The following is a 21,005-nucleotide window of genomic DNA, read 5'->3' as shown; positions in this document are numbered from 1 at the left end:
TCCTTGCAGTGGTGTTATGGCTGTCGATGATTTTGTTCCTGATGTAGAGGACAGTGTTTTGACTGTGGAGGACAGTGTCGGGGCTGTGGAGGACTGTATTTTAGCTAGGGGGGGATGGTGTTTTTATCTCTGGAGGATTGTGCTCAGGCTGGTTTAATCTAGAAAATCATGTTACTGTAGTTGGAAAATGTTTAGATCAGTGTGATAACTGTAAATAATATATGGAACACTAACAAGGGTATTGTATGTTGTTGGTCTCTGTAATACCATTTTTTATTGTTTTCTGGTGCAGTCGATGGACGGTCATGTTCCGGCTGCTTCACAACATGTTTCAGATGTTTGGAGAAACCTTCTAATTCTAACAGCAGCTGGTCATAGCAGTCGGTGGCAGAACTGAGTCACCAGGGCAACCGAAACACCGGACAGTGAAGCACATCTTGACAATAAAGCACGATCTTAGTCCACATTGTGTAATATCCCACATGGAAAGAACCTATATGAGGATATATGCACATATATGAAACCTATATGCTGCATATATGCACATAAATGCTGCATATATGTGCATATATGCCACATATAGGCAAACTTGAGGCACATATATGTGAATATACAGGCCATATAGGTCTCCTGTGCTGCTTCTTTATTTCCATATATATATATATATATATATATATATATATATATATATATATATATATATATATATATAGCCCATGTCTCACTTTGGCAACTGTCATATCAAGGCAATAACTACGAACTAACTAAAAAACAATTATGCAAGAAGAACTTATGTATGTGCAAACATGTGAAATTGGTATCACATGTAATTGGCATGTTATGTAATTTAACTATGGCAATTAAGTGAGCCCACATGGAAAGAACCTATATAAACATATATGTTTTAATATAGGTTTTGATATAGGTTTTGAATATATGTGACATATATAAAATTGGCCGTTTTCCTATATTTTATGTACATATATGCACACATATACGTACCTATATGTGTGCATATATGCACACCTATATGTACACAAAATATAGGAAAACGGCCAATTTTATATATGTCACATATATTCAAAACCTATATTAAAACATATATGTTTATATAGGTTCTTTCCATGTGGGATTAATAATTTGGGCTGACATCCTCCACTATTGAATGCACGTTCGTTCCGCAGCAGGAGGTACAGATTCTGGGTAGTGTAAAGCAAAACCCACTCAGACCCAACTCTGCTGCACCGTCACACAAGAGAGTCTGGTTCAAATGTAGGCGGGTTTGTGAACGATGCAGGGATGTTACATCGTTATGCAACATTAGTCTTGGCCATCTCGGGACCAGTGCAGAAGTTTTGCCCGCAACCCTGGATCTCCCCCAAAAAAACAAGCCAACAAAACAACCAGTGTTTGCAAAGTGGAGTAAATAACAACAGAGGATTCATATGGATGAGATATTTAGAGAGTCTGCTTTGGGATTCCAGCGTGATTCCTGACAAAAGGCCAGTGGCATCATCTATAAAGGTTATTGACACACTAAAGGTCCTGGAAGATACCTATGCCACTTCCTGACCAGGGGCCTCATCTATAAAGATGTTCAAGCAATAAAGGCCCTGGAAGATACATACACCACTTCCCACACAAAGTTTATGATTTAAAGAAATAAAGTTTGCAGGAGAATGTTCGAACCGGTACGGCCATTTAGAACCTTGAGCAGTACATTGTGAAGATGAGGAACCTGGTGGTGCTGATGGTGAGGTGGAGAATTGATCCAGATTCATCTCATACATTTAATATCTTCAAATATCAGACTTATTGATCCACGTAATCTTAAACAGCCAAGCTGCAGTGTTTTAGCTGTATCTTTAATGGAACGTTACTGCTAAATCAGCAGAACCATGTTCTTCTGTCATACTTTCATCTTCTAATGATACAGAGAATAGAACTGATTGAATACCAATTTCAATTGTGACAAACTGTGTAACAATCTATATAATTTCAGAGTAAGTACATAAATAGTGCAGTAACAGTGGTGAGAAAAGCTACAATGTGGATGCTCTGCTACTGGAGACAGATAACCTCCTCCACCCTCCTCCTACACCTCCTACACCCTCCACCTCTACCCTCCTCCTCCACTTCTTCCACACTCCACCTCCTCCTCCACCTCTTGTGACTGAGGATAAAACACAAAGTCCACTGAGCCTTTTCACAAGTCTGTATTCAAATATTTAATGACACATTTATTAAACAGATAATAAACATCTTTTCTGTCAGGATTTAGTGTCAAATGCCGGCGAGCAAAAGGCTGATTGAGATGTAAAAAATTTTAACGAGGCACTTTGCATTGAAGACTCTCCCCTCCATCTTCTCTTCTCGGCTCCATTCTAGACTCTGTTCTAGACTATGTCCCAGACTCCATTCTTGCCTCTTTCCCAGACTCTGTTCCAGACTCTCTCCTAGACTCTGTCCCACACTGTCTCACAGACTTTCTTCTAGACTTTTTCCAAGATTCTGTTCCAGACTCTATTCTACACTCTGTTCCACTCTCTTCTAGATTCTCTTCTTGAATCTGTCATAGACTCTGTTCCAGACTCTCTTCTAGACTTTATCCCAGACAATGTCCTAGACCAGGGGTCAGCAACCCGCGGCTCCGGAGCCACATGCGGCTCTTTGGTCCCTCCACTGCGGCTCCTTGAGCCTCGGTCCCACTGCAGTTCATCCCGGAGGGACGTAAGGAGGCAAAGCCACCCAGAGCGCAGTCCCTACAAAGAGTGGTAAAATGTAGGGTGGTGAACGACGCAGTGATGTAACGTCATTACAACAATAATGGCATGAAGAAGGTAGAATTGTGGCTGCAGGTCATGACAGCGGCTCAACTGGTATCTGAAGCTGGGAGCTTCCTGTACCTTTCACAGTAAAACTGCTGCGCTGCAGAGCGCCGACAATTCCGGAAGGTTCATTGTGGACTTGTTGAGAGTGACGGCAAATTCTAGTGAGTTACACAACAACTACAGGACATTGAAAGCCACACCACTCACACTCATGGTTCTAACAATCCAGATCTCCCACATTTATCTTGCATTTTAATAATGTGTAGCAATAAAGGAGCCGATAGCTGCAGTGCATTATGGGAGTTTCTGTTTGACGTGTTTTAAATGTAATTATTGGGGGTTATATTAGGTTTGTAGTGTCTGTAATAATTGTGCTGTGTTGTGTTTTGTTGCTTAGTTCATGTAGTTTAGTTTATTAGTTGTAAGTTGTCAACCAGCAGTGAAGAAGGTTTTGTGCTTAGTGTCCTCCTGGCATGGTCTGCCGGTGGGAGTGTTGAAATAAAATGTCTGCGGCTCTCTGGGTGTTGTGTTCAGTGGGAACTGGGACCAAATGGCTCTTTGAGCGCTAAAGGTTGCCGACCCCTGTCCTAGGCTCTCTTATAGACTGTCTTCCAGGCTCCGTCCGAGACTCTATTCCACACTCTCTTCTACACTCTGTTCCAGAGTCTCCTATAGACTCTGTCCAGACTCTCTTTCTAGATTCACTTCCAGACTCTCTCCCAGACTCTTTACAAAACTGTTCCAGGCTCTCTTCTAGACTCTGTCGCAGACGCTCTTCTTGACTCACTTCCAGACTCTCTTCTCAACTCTCACAAAACTCTTTTCCAGACTCTCTTCTAGACTCTCTCCCACACTCTATTCTAGACTCTGTTCCACATTCTCTTCTAGACTCTGTCCCAGACTCTGTTCTAGGCTCTGCTCCAGACTCTCTCCTAGACTCTATTCCAGACTCTGTTGTAGACTCTGTTCCAGACTTTCTTCTAGACTGTGTTCCAGACTCTGTTCTAGACGGTGTACCAGACTCTGTACAAGACTGTGTTTGAAAGGCGGTGACCAGCAGCTCTGTCTTCAGCTCTGTGTGGATGTTGGACTGTGGTAAGACATCAGATGTCTCCTGGCTACGTTCCTCTGACTGGTCAAATGGTTTCTTCAATGTTTCCATGGAAACTGAAGAGTCGGATGGTTCATCCAGTTGAAGTTGTTTCTGAAGCTCTTCTGCACTGTGGGCTAGCATGATGCTCACCTTCCTCTGGTGGGCCAGAGCCTCCTCTTTATCATTCAGCTACAGCAGGAAAAAGAATAGAAATCAGTAGGTAGCCTCGGAGATACTTAAATATTATACCATCAGCAGATGTGCAAACTGTAATTTTAAGCTCACAGTATGGCAGGCACAATCTTATTTTCAAGCTGATCATCCAGGCATGTGATACCCAATGGTGTTGTAACACTACTCTGTGCCACCAGGTGGTACAATGAGCAATAAGGGGAAGAAACTGCAGAAAGTGAATTCTGATTCATGTTCAAAACTGCATGAACACAGAAGTGAAATCGCTTCAAAAGTAATTATTACCACAATATGATGTACTCATCAAATGTTGCGCGCTTGTTTGAGATCTTATTCTGAAAATACATTTTTCTAAATTCATGGCAAAATATTGCAGAGCTTCTGTCAGAGAGCAGAGGGAACGGAGGATATACCCTTCATACGACCCAACTGTAATACTTATTTTAATCATTCTCACCTGCATTTCATATCTTCATGTCTGGCCACAGTGGCCTGCACCATATCAGACCTGGTCACACCTGATCACACCTGGTCACACCTGGTCACACCTGATTATACCTGATCATACTTGATCACACCTGGTCACACCTGATCATACCTGATCACACCTGGTCACACCTGATTATACCTGATCATACTTGATCACACCTGATCACACCTGGTCACACCTGATTATACCTGATCATACTTGATCACACCTGGTCACACCTGATCATACCTGATCATACTTGATCACACCTGGTCACACCTGGTCACACCTGATTATACCTGATCATACTTGATCACACCTGGTCACACCTGATCATACTTGATCACACCTGATCACACCTGGTCACACCTGATTATACCTGATCATACTTGATCACACCTGGTCACACCTGATCATACCTGATCACACCTGGTCACACCTGGCCACATCTGATCATACCTGATCACACCTGGCCATACCTGATCACACCTGGTCACACCTGATTATACCTGATCATACTTGATCACACCTGGTCACACCTGATCACACCTGATCACACCTGGTCACACCTGATTATACCTGATCACATCTGATCATACCTGGTCACACCTGATTATACCTGATCATACTTGATCACACCTGGTCACACCTGATCATACCTGATCACACCTGGTCACACCTGGCCACATCTGATCATACCTGATCACACCTGGCCATACCTGATCACACCTGGTCACACCTGATCACACCTGGTCATACCTGATCACACCTGGTCACACCTGGTCACACCTGGTAACACCTGATCGTACCTGGTCACACCTGATTGTACCTGATCATACCTGGTCACACCTAGTCATACCTGGTAACACCTGATCACACCTGATCACTCCTGGTCACACCTGATCACACCTAATAACATCTGGTCACCCCTGATAACTCCTGGTCACACCTGATTGTACCCGATCACACCTAGATGGATGGATGGATGGATGGATGGATGGATGGGTGGGTGGATGGATGGATGGATGGATGGATGGATGGATGGATGGATGGATGGATGGATGGATGGATGGATGGATATAAACAATAGGATGGTAGTAAAGATACGAACCAGGTCCAGCAGTCTGTAGAGAGTTTCTAAAAGCTCCTCTGGCACCTTCATATCCACACTGGAGGGCAGCAGCTCTCTCAGTCTCTGTCCCACACTTACTAAAGGAATCCTGGTAAAACCTGCCAGGGACACAAGGAGTCACAAGTAAATGGGAATGAAAAATAAATCAAATAAAAAAAATTTAAACGTCATACTGATGTCAGTTCATCTATCCTTCTATACCATTTCATCCGAATCAGACGGGAGCTGATCCCAGTTGCAAGAGCATGAAGATAAGTTGCACCTAAAGACGAGTCATCACACTAAAGCCGCGGTTCCACCGCAGTCCGTGCCGGAGCAAGGCGGGGCAGGAGGGTATGGTATGGCAAAGCGCACCCAGGCCCAACTCTGTGGCCCCTCCCACCACAGACCGTTCGGTTAAAATGTAGGCAGGGTTGTGAACGAAGCAGGTATATGTCAGGCGAAGAACGTGGAAGCGTCCGGCGTCACACGGCCATCAGAGTAAAGCCTTGAGCCTCGTATTCTGGGACTAAACTTAAACTTTCTCCCTGTAAACAGCAGCGTCCAGCTCCTGCTGAAGTACCACCTCCTGTTACTGAGAGGAGGAACTCATGCTGATGCTCTGCCTCCTGCTACTGAGAGGAGCGCCTGCACCTCATCTGAACACCAGGGGGCAGTGGATTGCCACATTTCAATAAACCTAGTTAACAAACCAACCAGTCAGTACAAAGTAGCAGATGTAAACAACAATGCGTTTTCACGATGAAATATTTAAATATTGAAGTCCAGAGTGACAATGGTCACTGACCACAGCAGATGGCTCAATGGTGATGATCATTGATCTCGCTCCTCCTCCCAGACTGTTCCTCAGTGCTAGCTACCTCAATGACGGGCTGACTGGAAATGTAACCTGTGATCGTGGCATTTTCTGTACCATCCACAACTTTTTCAGTGGAGCCTCAGGAAAACCCGTCCCGCCCTGCCCCACCCCACCCTGCCCCGTTCCATCCCGCCTGTCCCATCCTGTCCCAGCAGAAACAATGGTGGGACCATGGCTTTATATTTAGAGGACAATTTGTGTCACCAATTAACCTCAGAGGAATGTTTGTGGACTGTAGGAAGAAGCTGAAATTCCTGAAGGAAACTGACACTCTCACAGTTCTAGAGTTCCATCATGACCTGCAGCCACAGACCTCATGCAGTTGCATGACAAACGGTAAAAGTCATGGCTTTTCAGGAAGAATTAGGAAAACCTTTGAGGCGGGCTGAAGGCTCATGTATTCTCTATGTACATACAAAAACAGATGTACGTGGCACGTCACTGGCTCTATACCTCCATGTGTCCAATATGAATGAGAATCTGGATTCCATTCCAGCAGAGGGCGCTGATCTAAACCAACATAGTGGTCGAACAAGAAGAAGAGAGAGGGATCATTTTTAGAGAGAAGGCGGCAACAATAACTACCATTAGATCAGGGCTCTCCAAGCATTTATTGTCTCTGAGCTTCTTACTAACAGTGAATGTGCCAGAGAGCTACTGGTGTTTTGTAAGATTTATTCAGACCGCTAATTTCTATATAGAAGAGGTAAATGTACTTATTTTGGATACACATTCAAATATGTTGACACAGAACACATAATGTCCATATAACGTTCACCAGCATGTGCATTTTGTAAACTAATGAACAATACTGAAACCGTACACCTATAAATGTGTTTTTAATGCTTCAAAATCGTGAAAAGGGAACTTTACAAGTTGAAAAACTGAAACCAAAATCACTTGCCTATGCACACTGTTCTAACTAAATTTGAGACATCCTCAACAGTTATAAAATTGTAAAAAGGTCACTTCTAAAATCAAAGATAAGTCAGCAGCATGCTGAATTTGTAACGATGCTCATATGCATTTATAAAGAGTGTAATAGTGCAGCCGTCTGAACACACGTTCAGCATCATATGGTCACAGTCAGTGAGAAGACTGGCACTGCACGGATTCAAGCAGCTGGAAGCAGGAGTGTGTCTGCTGAGGTTGACACTGATGCTCTCAGTGAAACGTTCCTCTGTCAGTCTGTTCTGAACGTTCACGTCTGAAAAGGCTGATTCACACAAACATATCGAGCCAAATAAAGCTTTCATTTTCAGATTGTTGTAATTGTCTGGCTCAACCAAACTCCAGAAATGCTGTGAATGCTGCTGTGAATGCTGCTGGGATTTTAGCCGGACATCACTGTGGAGATTTATGACCTCGATGTCCATCTCCACAGGATCAACACCAAATGGTTCAGCCATGTCTCCTGACAGCTCACGGATGTGTACACTCAGGAAGGGGTTGAAATAAATGTCCACCAGGTTCCACTTTGTCACAGAATCTTCCTGAAAACTGCTGCCTCAGCTGGACAACAGCTCACGATATCTCTGTTCCTTAAACACTTTCCCGGTCCTGAATGTATCTCCAGCAACTTTGCAGATCCAACAAGTACTCAGCATCACTTCACAAGGTGGCATCCTCTCTCCTCATCTCCGGGAAAGCCTTCATGTCATCAAGCGCTGGAGTATCTTACCTCTGCTCAACCATGTGACGTCAGTGTGAAGGAGGAGATCACCATATCCTGCAGAACATTCCTCCAGGAATAGCTTGAAGCTCTGCTGTTGTTTGGCCTCTGCACCATTAGAGTTGATGATTTGAACAACAGGCCATATAACATGATCAAATCCCAGGACTTCTGCACAAATAGCTTGTTGGTGGCTGATGCCGTGATAAATAAGGAATTCAGGAAAGTCCGGGTCCAGTTGACAGAGAGCGAGTAATCCAGTGTGACACCCCATCATGGCTGGAGCTCCATCAGTCGTCACGACCAAAAACTTTTCAATGGGAACTTTGTTTTCCACCAAGTATTGTTTTCACTGCGTCGTATATATCACCGCACCCACAGACAGTGCTGGTACTGCAACATTTGTTCCATTACCGTGAAAAACAGGACATATAAAGATGAAATTAACACAAAGTCAGTGTTTTATGAGTGTCCTTCCCATGTATAGGTTACTACAAATGAGCTTTGATAATATGATGCAATTCAATTTCCCCATAAAACTGCACTGTCTGGACAACTGTTGAATCCATACATTCATGTTCTACATCCAACCAAAGCTGTGAGCAAAGGCAAGGTAAAGCATGGCTCCATCAACAGTTCATCCATCACAGGATGATTTACCATCCTCTCGCTTTTCATTCATTCACCTTGTGCAGTTGAAGAGACAATAATCAATAGTACCCTTCTCTTGGCCATACTTTCTGTCCTACTGGCAGATTAAAGTAACTGGTGTGTTTGCAGCTTGTTGCTGGAATTTTTACTGATGTCTTTTTTTGAAGGTGGTTCACAACTGTTTTTAATCTCACTCCAGAAATCTCTTATATCATCACTAAAGGGAAAAAAGAGCTTCATTCCCTATGCGTTTACCATTAAGGAGGAATGAGCCTGTATATGTCAATGAGTCTTGACTTTAGTCCAGCAGCAGAAAGAACAATGAGCTCACACACGTAGCTTTGGAAGAGAGTTGAAACTGATGGCAGACATGTTCAGGAAGCTTACATGGAAGAGACGAAGCAGTAAAGGTGTTCAATTGTGGTACGATATTTCAGTAAACTTCTCTCAGCCTGGTTTTTCTCTATCACTGTGTCTTTAATCAAATATTTGGTAGAAAAGTGGCTCATGTTGTTGCTTGCTGAATCTTGTACTCAAACAACTGTCAATACAGACAAAGGAAGAGGAGGACCCTGTGGGTGGTGGGCGATCCAGACAGAAGACTTGCCTTCAGGTTTACAGTGCTGGGTCTTCAGGACGTTGGCCTCAGCCAGCAGCAGGAAGTGCTCACTCCGTTTCCTCAGCTGCTGTTCGAAGGCGATGCGAAAAGCGTCTGCAACCATCACAGCCTCCTCCATCCTGGACCGCTGAGCATCCAGCTGGAAAACACACATGAGAATGAGAAGAGATCATATGAGATGCCTTTTGCAAAACATGTACCAATTAAGAGAAAGAAATCATCTGAGTCACTTTCATCTCCAGATGAACTCTTGATAATCCAGGTCCAGCAGCTTTTGCTCCACGTCTTTCGGTGAATTTCTTCCTCAGCTTTTATCCCACAAGGAGTCTTCTTATTTTTCTTCATCACAGTAAGTTTGTTTTCTCCAGTCCCTCACATGTTTCTCACTCTGAACTCTTTCTGTGCTCGGTTTGCTTTCTTTTTGTACTTTGAATTCTGCTGTGGATGTGGCAAGACGAAGGATGAGTCAGAGCTGAAGGTAAGAACACGTCTTTATTCAGCAACCGCCAAAACTCAACTAAACAGTACGGCAACATCCCGGGCGTGGGAGAACTCAAACCCCGCCCCTTTTCCCATAATCCTACCGGGTGAGAGTCCTAACGGAACATCATTCTTGTTTTTTTCCTGCTCTGTCAGGCAATAGCAGCAGTAATGGAGGTTTTTCTGTGGTACTGTAGCAGCATGGTGTTGGGCCTTGTGAATCCATTTTCTCTCCCAAGCAGTTCTTCCCCAAGACAACAGGCTGCAAGGACAATGGGGAAACAACAGCAGGGGGGAGGACAGCAAACCTGAGACGGCTGCAAGCCCCAGTTTGGAAAAGCCTCCTCATTGGTCAAACCCGACCTGGACACAGCGGGTGTCCGAAATGCAACTTGGTCAAACTCAGCTCGCAGCCAGACGAGCACACACACACACACACACACACACAAACACACAAACACACACTCTTCTGTATGTCCTTGATCAGAGTACCTGGGCGCTCGACGCTGGTAAACAGGTGCCAAAGCAGGGAAGCGGCCAGGTTGTTAACAACCAAAGTCCTCTCCCTGTAGGACAACTATGGCTGGACTCAAGTCCATCTAGACAATCGGACACTAACTCATTCAGTTAGACCCTTCCAGTTCTTTTGGAAGTCATCTCTGCCTAAGAAAACACCCAGAAACTTCATCCCATCTCTGCTCCACTGCAGCCCAGCAGGTAGAACAGGTTGTGACTGGTCAGTCTCCTGCCCCAACAGGTAGAACAGGCTGTGGCTGGTCAGTCCACTGCCCCAGCAGGTAAAACAGGCTGTGGCTGGCCAGTCCACTGCCCCAACAGGATGCCTTCACACACCAGTTTACTTTGGCTGAAGAGGCTTGTTCATATAGTTGCAGTTTTATTCTAAGAGCCTGGATGTCATCAGAATCTCTTATGAATATTGTCACATCGTCAGCATAAGCTGACAGGCAGATTTTCTTGTTGGTGTTTAAGACTGGAAGGGTTAGACCTGATAGGCTGTTCCTGGGCTGTTTGAGGAGAGGTTATATGGTGAGAGCAGAGAGCATTCCAGATAAAGGACATCCCTGTCTGATTCCCCTCTGAATGAGAACTGGACAGTTCAGTCATCCCCAACTTTTAACAAGATGGCCACCTTAGAATATAACAAGTGTATCCATGAAGTAAATCTTTCACCAAAACCAAAAGCATGTAAAGTTTTGAAAAGGTAGGGGTGGGAAACTCTGTCAAGGGCCTTTTCTTGGTCAACAGTGAAGAGCCCAATATTCAGTTCATATATTTTGGTAATGTCAATAGTGTCTCTGAGAACAGATTGTCCAGTCAGTATGTTTGTCGTTCAATGATTGTGTCCATGCAGTCTTTGAGTCTGTTGGCAAAGTATTTGGCCAGTGTTTTGTAGTCTGTACAGAGGAGTGAGATGGGCCTCCAGTTCTTTAATAAGCCCAGGTCTCCTTTTTTGGGGAGCAGAGTCAGTACTGCCCTCGTGCACCTCAGTGGTAGATTCCCAGAGTCTACACATTAGGCGAACACGTTGAGCAGGTCTTGTCCAAGTACAGCCCAGAACCGCTTGTAGAACTCAGAGGGGAGTCCCTTGATTCCTGATGAACGACCGGAGCTCAGCGGCCGGACAGCTGCAGTCATCTCCTCCAGGTTGATGGTGGAGTCCAGAAAAGCTGAGTCAGCATCCTCCAGTGTCCTCCATGATGTCACTCTCCTCCATGATGTCACTCTCTTCTGCCCTCAATGATGTCACTCTCTCCATGATGTCACTCTCCTCCATGATGTCACTCTCCCCATGATGTCACTCTCCTCTGGCCTCCATGATGTCACTCTCCTCCATGATGTCACTCTCCTCCATGATGTCACTGTTCCAATGATGTCACTCTCCTCTGGCCTCCATGATGTCACTCTCCTCCATGATGTCACTCTCCTCCATGATGTCACTCTCCTCCATGATGTCACTGTTCCAATGATGTCACTCTCCTCCATTACATCGCTCTCCCCCATTATTTCACTCTCCTCCATTATGCCACTCTCCTCCATGATGTCACTCTCCTCTGGCCTCCATGATGTCACTCTCCTCCATGATGTCACTCTCCTCCATGATGTCACTCTCCTCCATGATGTCACTGTTCCAATGATGTCACTCTCCTCCATTACATCGCTCTCCCCCATTATTTCACTCTCCTCCATTATGCCACTCTCCTCCATGATGTCACTCTCCTCTGGCCTCCATGATGTCATTGTCCTCTGACCCCCTCATCATTTTTTCTGTCAGGATTCGATCAACAGGCTGATTGAGATGTGCACTTTGCATTGACCATTTATGGTAGAAAGTGGGAATGTTGAGGGCCTTCCAGGTGGACTGGGATCTAGAAAAGGAAAGTGCCTGGAGATGTGTGTATGCACAATTTTCAGCTTTTGGGTGCACGGACATTTTTAGATGGAATCCCAGAAATTAATAAAAATTAATGAGGCCTCAGAAGTCTCTGCCTTGTGTACAGACAGTGAGTTTATGTGATGCATTCTGGTCTGCCCTGGAGTGTTATAATTGTTATAGTGTAAGGAAGTTCCTCAATTTATGTGGCATTATCATTTTATCAATGTCTGATCTGTTTCAGGAGCATTGTTAGTGACTTGTCCAAGGAACTTGTGTCTGGAGAAGAGTGGCTGTCCATCTGTCCACCCAGGAACAGAGGCGTGAAGCATTGTGTTATTAGCAAACAGAGAGAAGCATGTCTCTCCTTGAAGAGCAGCTGAACAATGAAGCTTCATCAAGGAGCCAGTTGTTGAGACTCACAGGTGTGATTCTAATAAGACAGATGAAGATCCTGTGTTTAATGAATCCCAAAATCTGGTACCATTACATGCAGTGAGTGGTGTGAGGTGGATGAACGTAGTTTACCTCCTGTTGCAGCTGGAGCAGCTGCTTCCTGCTGGCAGCAGCCGTGCGGCTGCATGCACACGCTTCTGTAACACTGAAACAGCGACAGGCTCCCAGCACAGCTAGCTGGAAACACAGAGGAGATGCACACTAGAGCACACACACGACAAGGAAATGCAGCTCGTGAGTAATGCTAGTTAGTTTTACAATGGTTTATATTCAGTTGCTGAAGTCGTTAGCAGTCTACAAACTTTATAACTCATTTCAACCTTGTGATATTTCTCATTTTAATTTTTTTATACAAAAGTAATTCCATAGTTTTGTTATTGCTGAGCAATGGTCACTTTGCATCAATTTATTCTGGAGCCACAAAAACATGTTCAACCTCAGAGCATTTTAAACAGCAAGAAAAAGTAAAATAGATAAAATGCTAAAAGCAGCTCAGGACTATAATGGCTGAAGAGATGAATATAGCAAAGAATGTAAAAGTGGCTAAAATAGCTATAGACTATTAAAAATGGCTTGGAAGGCCAAAATATAAAAAAAGGGTGGGGGGGGGGGAAACCTGAAACTGTCAAAAATTACAGACAAGGCAGTTCTCGTACAGGGCCGAGGTACAGAAACTGTCGCTGGAGCTCGGACAACAACCTGACCCTGAACGTCCAGAAGACTAACGAGCTCATCATGGACTTCAGGAAAAACAGACAGGACCACACACCTCTCCTCATAAACGGAGGACAGGTGAAAACTGTCACCACCTTCAGGTTTCTGGGCACCCACATCTCCTCCGACTGCTCCTGGACATCCAACATCAGGACCCTGGTGATGAAGGCTCAGCAGCGGCTGGACTTCCTGCGAGTCCTCAGGAAAAACAACCTGGACCCCAAGCTACTGCTGGCCTTCTACCACTCCTCTGTGGAGAGCATCCTAACTCACTCCCTGAGTGTGTGGTATGCTGGCTCCACAGCCCAGGACAGGAAGGCGGTGCAGAAGGTCATAAACACTGCCCACCCTTGAACATATCTCCTCATCCTGCTGCCTCAGGAGAATCAGGTCCATCACCGCCGACCCCGCTCACCCCGCCCACCCCCTGTTTGACCTGTTGCCCTCTGGGAGACGCTACAGGTCAATCAAGTCCCGCACCAGCAGGCTGAGAAACAGTTTTTTCCCCTGGGCGATCAGGTCCGCCAATGAATATGGACACACTCACACAAATAGACTGCCATGACCCCAACCCCCCCCCCACCCCCCCCCCCCCCCCCCACCCCCGAACTACAACCAACTACCTAGATTTTTCTATTATATTTTTTATGTTTATTTTTATATTTGTAGCTATTTTTACATTCTTAGCACTGTATTGCACTGTCTTTTCTTACCGCTCTTGTATTATCTGTATGTCCTGTGGTGCACGGTGGCTCTGTGGGAGCACCCCCCAATTTTCGTTGTACTCCCCGGTACCATGACAAATAAAGCTATCTATCTATTTCTTCTCGTAAACACTGCTGGGTATTAGGGTTAGTTAGGGGGTTAATACCCAGTTAGTGCTGCCTGAAGGCAAACCTAGAGAGGATGAGGAGGCTCTCCTTCCCTCAGACTGTCCACCTGCTGGCACTTTGGTTTACCTATCCTGCTTGTTCTCTCTCTCTTTCTCTGGATGTACAGAAGAAAGTATAAATATACAATGAAAACAATGATCCAAAGAGCAATTTGTGATTTTTCTAAAGTCATTATAAGATTGTGTGTGTGTGTGTGTGTGTGTGTGTGTGTGTGTGTGTGTGTGTGTGTGTGTGTGTGTGTGTGTGTGTGTGTGTGTGTGTGTGTGTGTGTGTGTGTGTGTGTGTGTGTGTGTGTGTGTGTGTGTGTGTGTGCTGACCTCTAACACGCGGGCGTCTCTCTCTGGGCTGTACTGAGGTTTGGTTCCCTGGTAAATCCTCTGATCCCTCACATTCAGCATGGAGAACAGCTCCAAGTACTGTCGTCTCAAAGCTACACACACGCACACACACGCACACACACACACACACACTGTGGGAACAGCTCAGAAGGACATGTCTTTGATTTTATGAGGAGTTACCAGAGTTTTCTGCTCCGAGCTGCTGGATCTGGTTCTGGGTCTCATCCAGTCGTTCCATCAGAACCTTGTTCTCGCTTACAGTTCTGAACAAAACAGTGGTTAGTTGAAGCACAACGAGCAGCAACAGGAAGCAGAACGAGCGGAAACAGAAAGCGAAACGAGCAGAAACAGGAAGCAGAACAAACAGAAACAGGAAGCAGAATGAGCAGAGAGATGCTGACCTGTTGTATTTGCGCTCCCAGGTCTGCTCTGACTTGTTGGCTTGAAGCTGCAGGAAGCTGAGCTCCCACTGCAAGCTGTTGACCTCCTGCAGGAGACACACCGTCACGCCATCACTTAACGAGAGACACGCCGTCACACCAAAGGATATACAGTATCACACCAGAGGAGACACACGTCACACCAGAGGAGACACACCATCACATCAGAGGAAACACGCCATTAGGCCAGAGGAGACACACCATCACACCAGAGGAGACACACCATCACACCGAAGGAGACACACCATCCCACCAGAGGAGGCACACCATCACACCAGAGGAGACACACCGTCACACCGAAGGGGACACACCATCACACCAGAGGAGGAACACCATCACACCAGAGGAGACACACCATCACACCAGAGGAGGCACACCATCACACCAGAGGAGACACGCCATTACACCAGAGGAGACACACCGTCACACCGAAGGGGACACACCATCACACCAGAGGAGGAACACCATCACACCGAAGGAGACACACCGTCACACCAGAGGAGACACACCGTCACACCAGATTAGACACACCGTCACACCAGAGGAGACACACCGTCACACCAGAGGAGACACACCATCACACCAGATTAGACACACCGTCACACCAGAGGAGACACACCGTCACACCAGAGTAGACACACCATCACACCACAGGAAACACACTGTCACACCAGAGGAGACACACTGTCACACTATCACACCAGAGGAGACACCGTCACACCACAGGAGACACACTGTCACACCAGAGGAGATACACCATCACAAAGTCACACCACAGGAGACACACCATCACACAGTGGGAGACACACCATCACACCGTCACACAACGGAAGACACACCGTCACATCTGGCTGTCAGTGATAGTAGACGAGTGAAAGACTTTAGAACCTCAAATGGAGACTCTGACTGAAGGAGCTAGAGGGCACTCTAGGCTCCATGTGTGAGTCACCTGGCAGGAAGATGTTGTCATGTGAGTGTCACTCTCTCTCTCTCTCTCTGTCTGTGCTGCATGTGGCAGTAATGAAAACCAAAACTAACACCAAACAAGTGGTTTGTTGGTGTGAGGTGAAGTTTCCCGGGATCACAATGTGATCATAGTGTTGTAATTCTGAGAGCATCATACTAACAGCAGCTGAAGTCAGTCTGATTGACTGAGGACAATTGTGTAGTCTGGAACAAGAGACATTGGAATTCAAATCAATCAAGGTCAAACACACTGCCTTTACCTGAGCAGCCTGATCTTTGGCCGCATCTGACATATCCTGGAAAGTTTGCTCACCTTCTCCAGGGCTTTGGCCTTGTCCTCACTCTTCTGCAGCAGGCTTCGAGTGTGACTGGTGGCCTTGTCCAGGATGGCCTGTGTGGACAGGAGCAGGTACTTCTCATTCATTTGCTACAAACCAAACAGTCCTGTTAGCAGACCAGCGGAGCCATGGCAGATGGCTCCGATCTGGCAGGATCTGGTGGAATCTGATGGGCTCTGGAGTGATATGGAGCGATCTGGTGGAGTGATCTGGTGAACTGTTCAGTGCATACTGTATATAAGTATCGAAGTTATATAGAGTCCGCCACTTCCCGCTATTACTTGTAAGGCATACTCTTTTGGGTTCACTGAGAGTAAAGTGTACACTACATGGATGTGATTGTGTCTTTACCTTCCCCTGTAGGATCTTCAGAGCTTCATATTTTCCCTCCAGGTAACGGTGAGTCACTTCCAGCTCACAGCACAAAGCATCGATCACCTGTCAACAGAGGAAGTTTCTCATTCACACCACCCAGTCCTCCACTCCTGGAAGTGAATACCAGACTGTTTTCCCACCTCACCAGCCTCTTGCAGCTTTTCCTTCAGTTTGTCTTTGGAGCAGTCAGCCAGGGAGCCTGCAGGTTCCAACACAAACAGATCAGCATGAGCCTCCTTCATATCACACTTCTGATCCAATACACCAACCGTCCTCACTCCTCTGTTCACACAGCAAATAAACTCACTTCACAACATAAGAGTTTAACAAGGTGTTTGCATCAGAGCAACAACTTTTCTGACTGAAAGACACATTTTCACTTCTTTCCTCAAAATTCATCATTCTAATTCTGCTGCTCGTGTTACAGAACTCTTTGTCATGATGCATTTATTGTGTTTCTACAACTACCACAAGATAACTTTTATTTTTGCAGGATTATTTGCAGACTTTGTACCTTTTTCTCATTGTTTAAGCTGTTTAGCTACTTTAGCTGTTTGATATTTCTAAGCAATTTGACTGTTTTTATTTATTGATATGTCTTTATCTATTTCAGTCATGCTGGTCATTTCAGCAGTTTTAGCCATTTTTGCTTTTTTTCTATGTTGTTCCATTTGTAAAGTTGTGGCCTTTCTGACTGTTTCTTCTATGTATATTTTACAATGGCTCAAGCTATTTTTGCCATTTTCTAGCAATTGTGGGTATTTAAGCCGTTATTGTTATTTTAGCCATTTTTGCTATTTTCCAATTTGAGCTGTTTTATCCCTTTTTGACTATTTAGCATTTTTTCACTAACCAAGGAGGATGTCCAGTCCACACTGAACCACAAGAGGGTGTGATAAAGTACACTAACATGTCCTTGTTCCAAAAAGAGAAGAAAACTATATTGTGATCAAGCGATCATACTACATTTTTGTTGTGTTGTGGCAATTTACATTACTCTCAAAACTCTCAAAACCAAGCTTCCAGTTTTCTGGAACATGTGCCCTATTTTTGGCATTATTGTTTGTGCTACTCACTCTTTACAATTTAGCAGCAATTTCCAAATAATGTGAAACATTATGTACATTTCTGATACCATCATGTGTATACATGGACACACACTCTTCTTTTTATTAAAACACATGCGCATCATCTGCAGGTGAAGGAATTTGTTGGGTTTTTTGTCTGTTTGCTAGTATAGTGTAAAATTAAAAGGATCGAGTGAAATATGATCTGTTCTCAACACAACCCACTGTGACAGAAACACAAGTCAGTCTTTTTGCATCATGTATACTGTGAATTTTGCTTCTTGTAAATTTGCAATGAATTTGTTAATGCGAATGTTGATGTCACACTGCTGTTGCTATCTAGAATGCAGTTCTGGCTGACTTTGCTCAGACTGAACTAGAAAAACAACAGTTCTCAGCAGACCGTTGCAGTATTTTCCAAGGGTTCAAGGATTTTTATTTTTATTCTATCGCATGTCAAACTTCTGTTCCTGAAGTATGAAAAGTCAATAATGAAATAGAGTAAAGTAAACTAGAATAGAACAGTAATATGAAATAGGCACAATGTCAGACTTCTTTCTTGTGAGGTCCTCAGAGCTCCCTCTCACCCAGGCCAGATGTGTTCCAGCGGGCCTCAGCATGCCCACTGCTCAGCCTCAGTTCAGACCTGAGCAGCGAGCTCTCCAACGGCACGACCAGGCCGAGACTCTTCCTCAACATGGAGCCGGACGCTGCGCCGGTTCGCATCCCGTCCCCTAGGTCTCCGTCCAGCATGTCATCGTCCAGTCTGCGGGGCTCGCCGGCGTCCTGCATCTGCTCCCGGTTAACATCCAGAGAGTGTCAGCGTGAGCTGATGATTGCAAATCCCCACACATTCATTCTGACTTTAATGCCCTCACCTCAGTTCTCCCGAAAGCCCCAGTCCCCACCCACCCTGCGTGTTTTTAGTCCGTATGTTTTTTGGGGAGGCCACAGTCATGTTTTTCTGAAAATGTGGGGAGGGAGTGGCAAATGCAGGGAGGGAGTACATCAATGCAAGGGGTGTGTACATGGCCCTGCACACCACGCCTGGCCGTGAGCATTTGTGTGCATCATACATTGTGGTAAGTGAGTTGTAGGTACAACATAAGATCTCTATGTGATTGCCTATGGAGGCCATACTTATACGTACCGCTCATGTACGGTGTCCTTACTCACTGGCATGTTGGAAGTGCATGCAAGTGTGATGAACATGAGTTTTTCCGCCGATGTCGAGGGTAGGTTTCATCCCAGATAGAAAATTCCAGATAGAGGACTTATTATAATCAGTGAATTATTTGTAACATTTCAGTGACCTAGGATGAATAGTAATGTATTTTTTACACACAGACACATCGGAGGAAGTAGTGGAGTGGAGGGAGTGTTTATTTAGGACTAAAAACATTTGGACGACTTATTATAATCAGTGATTTATTTATAACATTACAGTGTCCTTGGATGAATAGTAAAGAATTGTTACACAAAAAAGACACAGTTTAAAATCACAGTGGGTCGTATGAGCCGTGCAGCTTGTTAACATGCAGATAGTCGGCTTTCCTACAGTTTAAGGAGCACCTGAACACATCACTTGCAGCTGTTATCTATGAAGCTGCATTTTTACATTGCTGCTTATTTGTTTTCAAAAGCCGCCAATGTTTACCATTCATCCAAGGTCACTGCAATGTTACAAATATTAAAAGCATTTTAAAAATGTGAAAAGACTCACGGAGTCATTTCGTTGTGTGCTCATTGGCTGTAGAAGGCAGCGCGTCACCCATACAGATGTGAATCCTTAGCCTAAACGCAGCCAAAGTTCGTCATGCAGGAAAAGTGATACGGCTTGTCTGCTTGCTTCCAAATCTGTACAAAGGCGGTTCTCACCTCCTACGGATCCCCACATTTTGCCTACATTTTTGGAGGTTGACGGCACGCATTAGCAAGTACGGCTGGTTGGGACGGGGGCTTTACAGGGGACAGATATGACTCCTAAACAAAATAATGGAATTTGTCAGTTGTAATATGCATCACAACATTGTTTTAGCCAGAAATCTGTGTTTTGGGTGTCCATCCAAAACATCTGGATGCCCAAAATTATGGGGATCAGCAACAAGTGGGGCTCAAAATGAAATAGAGATAAACCATAATTGCATTGTAATGCATTTTTGGACTATAAATACTACATTGTGACATGTAGATTTAGCTTCTTTCCTGTTCTCCTTCACATGATGCTGATGCATTCAATAGGCTTTCTCGCTTTATTAAAAAGTTGTCTTCTTTTATTTTAATGTAATAACTTATTATCCCCCGCCGTGGCTGATAGGCCCCGAAGGGGGATCTTGAAACAGTCTCCGTCCGTACGTCCGTACGTCCGTACATCGGTCCGTTCGAACGTTTCTACCTATATCTCGGCAACCCCTGGGCCCACAGTGACCAAACTTCACATGTGGATACATCTCAGAGGGGGAAGGGATACTATGGAGACCTTGACCTAATTTGCATATTAAGTAGGTCACAGGGTCACGAAGTGCTTAAAAACACATTGTGGGCTCTGGAGGCCTAGGTTTTTGAGCTCGGGCTCTGAAATGTTATACACACATGATACACACTCCAGGGATAACCTCCAGTACACCAAGTGACCTGACCTTGACCTTGAAGATTGGTAGGGTCTGAAGTTTGCTCGTCATGGTTGCACAATACATGTATTTTCATATAAACATTTCTCCTCATTTCTCAGCAGTTCCTGGGCCCACAGTCACCAAACTTCACACATGGACACTCCACCTGGGGAGAAGGGGCACCATGGTGACCAGGACCTCATTTGCATATCAGGTCACAGGGTCACTAAATGCATAAAAAACACCTTTTGGGCTCTGGAGACGTATTTTGACATAGCTTATGAAGAAGACCTTTCAGATTCTACATAATTATCTACTAGGACCCATGGAACACCCTCTAGTGTACCAAGTGTGCTGCCTTAGAGCTGGCTTTGTGAGAAAATATAAAGCCTTCTGGCGGGGGATTAGCCGAGCAA

General features: G+C 44.9%; 1 protein-coding gene across 1 annotated transcript; it reads right to left on the bottom strand.

The window, feature by feature from the left end:
• Positions 1 to 358: 358 nt before the first annotated feature.
• On the bottom strand, positions 359 to 18,769 carry ccdc125 (coiled-coil domain containing 125; the record flags this gene model as incomplete). Its single annotated transcript, XM_080499226.1, has 12 exons — positions 359 to 393; positions 3,849 to 4,113; positions 5,697 to 5,815; positions 9,507 to 9,657; positions 12,919 to 13,023; positions 14,771 to 14,883; positions 14,972 to 15,054; positions 15,193 to 15,278; positions 16,511 to 16,588; positions 16,887 to 16,973; positions 17,051 to 17,109; positions 18,565 to 18,769. The coding sequence occupies 12 exons, from the start codon at positions 18,767 to 18,769 to the stop codon at positions 359 to 361; spliced, it is 1,386 nt and encodes a 461-aa protein (XP_080355352.1).
• Between the last annotated feature and the right edge of the window lie 2,236 nt (positions 18,770 to 21,005).

This window comes from Blennius ocellaris (genome assembly GCF_963422515.1).
Source record: "Blennius ocellaris genome assembly, chromosome: 7".
Taxonomy (NCBI): domain Eukaryota; kingdom Metazoa; phylum Chordata; class Actinopteri; order Blenniiformes; family Blenniidae; genus Blennius; species Blennius ocellaris.
This window is presented reverse-complemented; position numbering and strand designations above follow the sequence as displayed.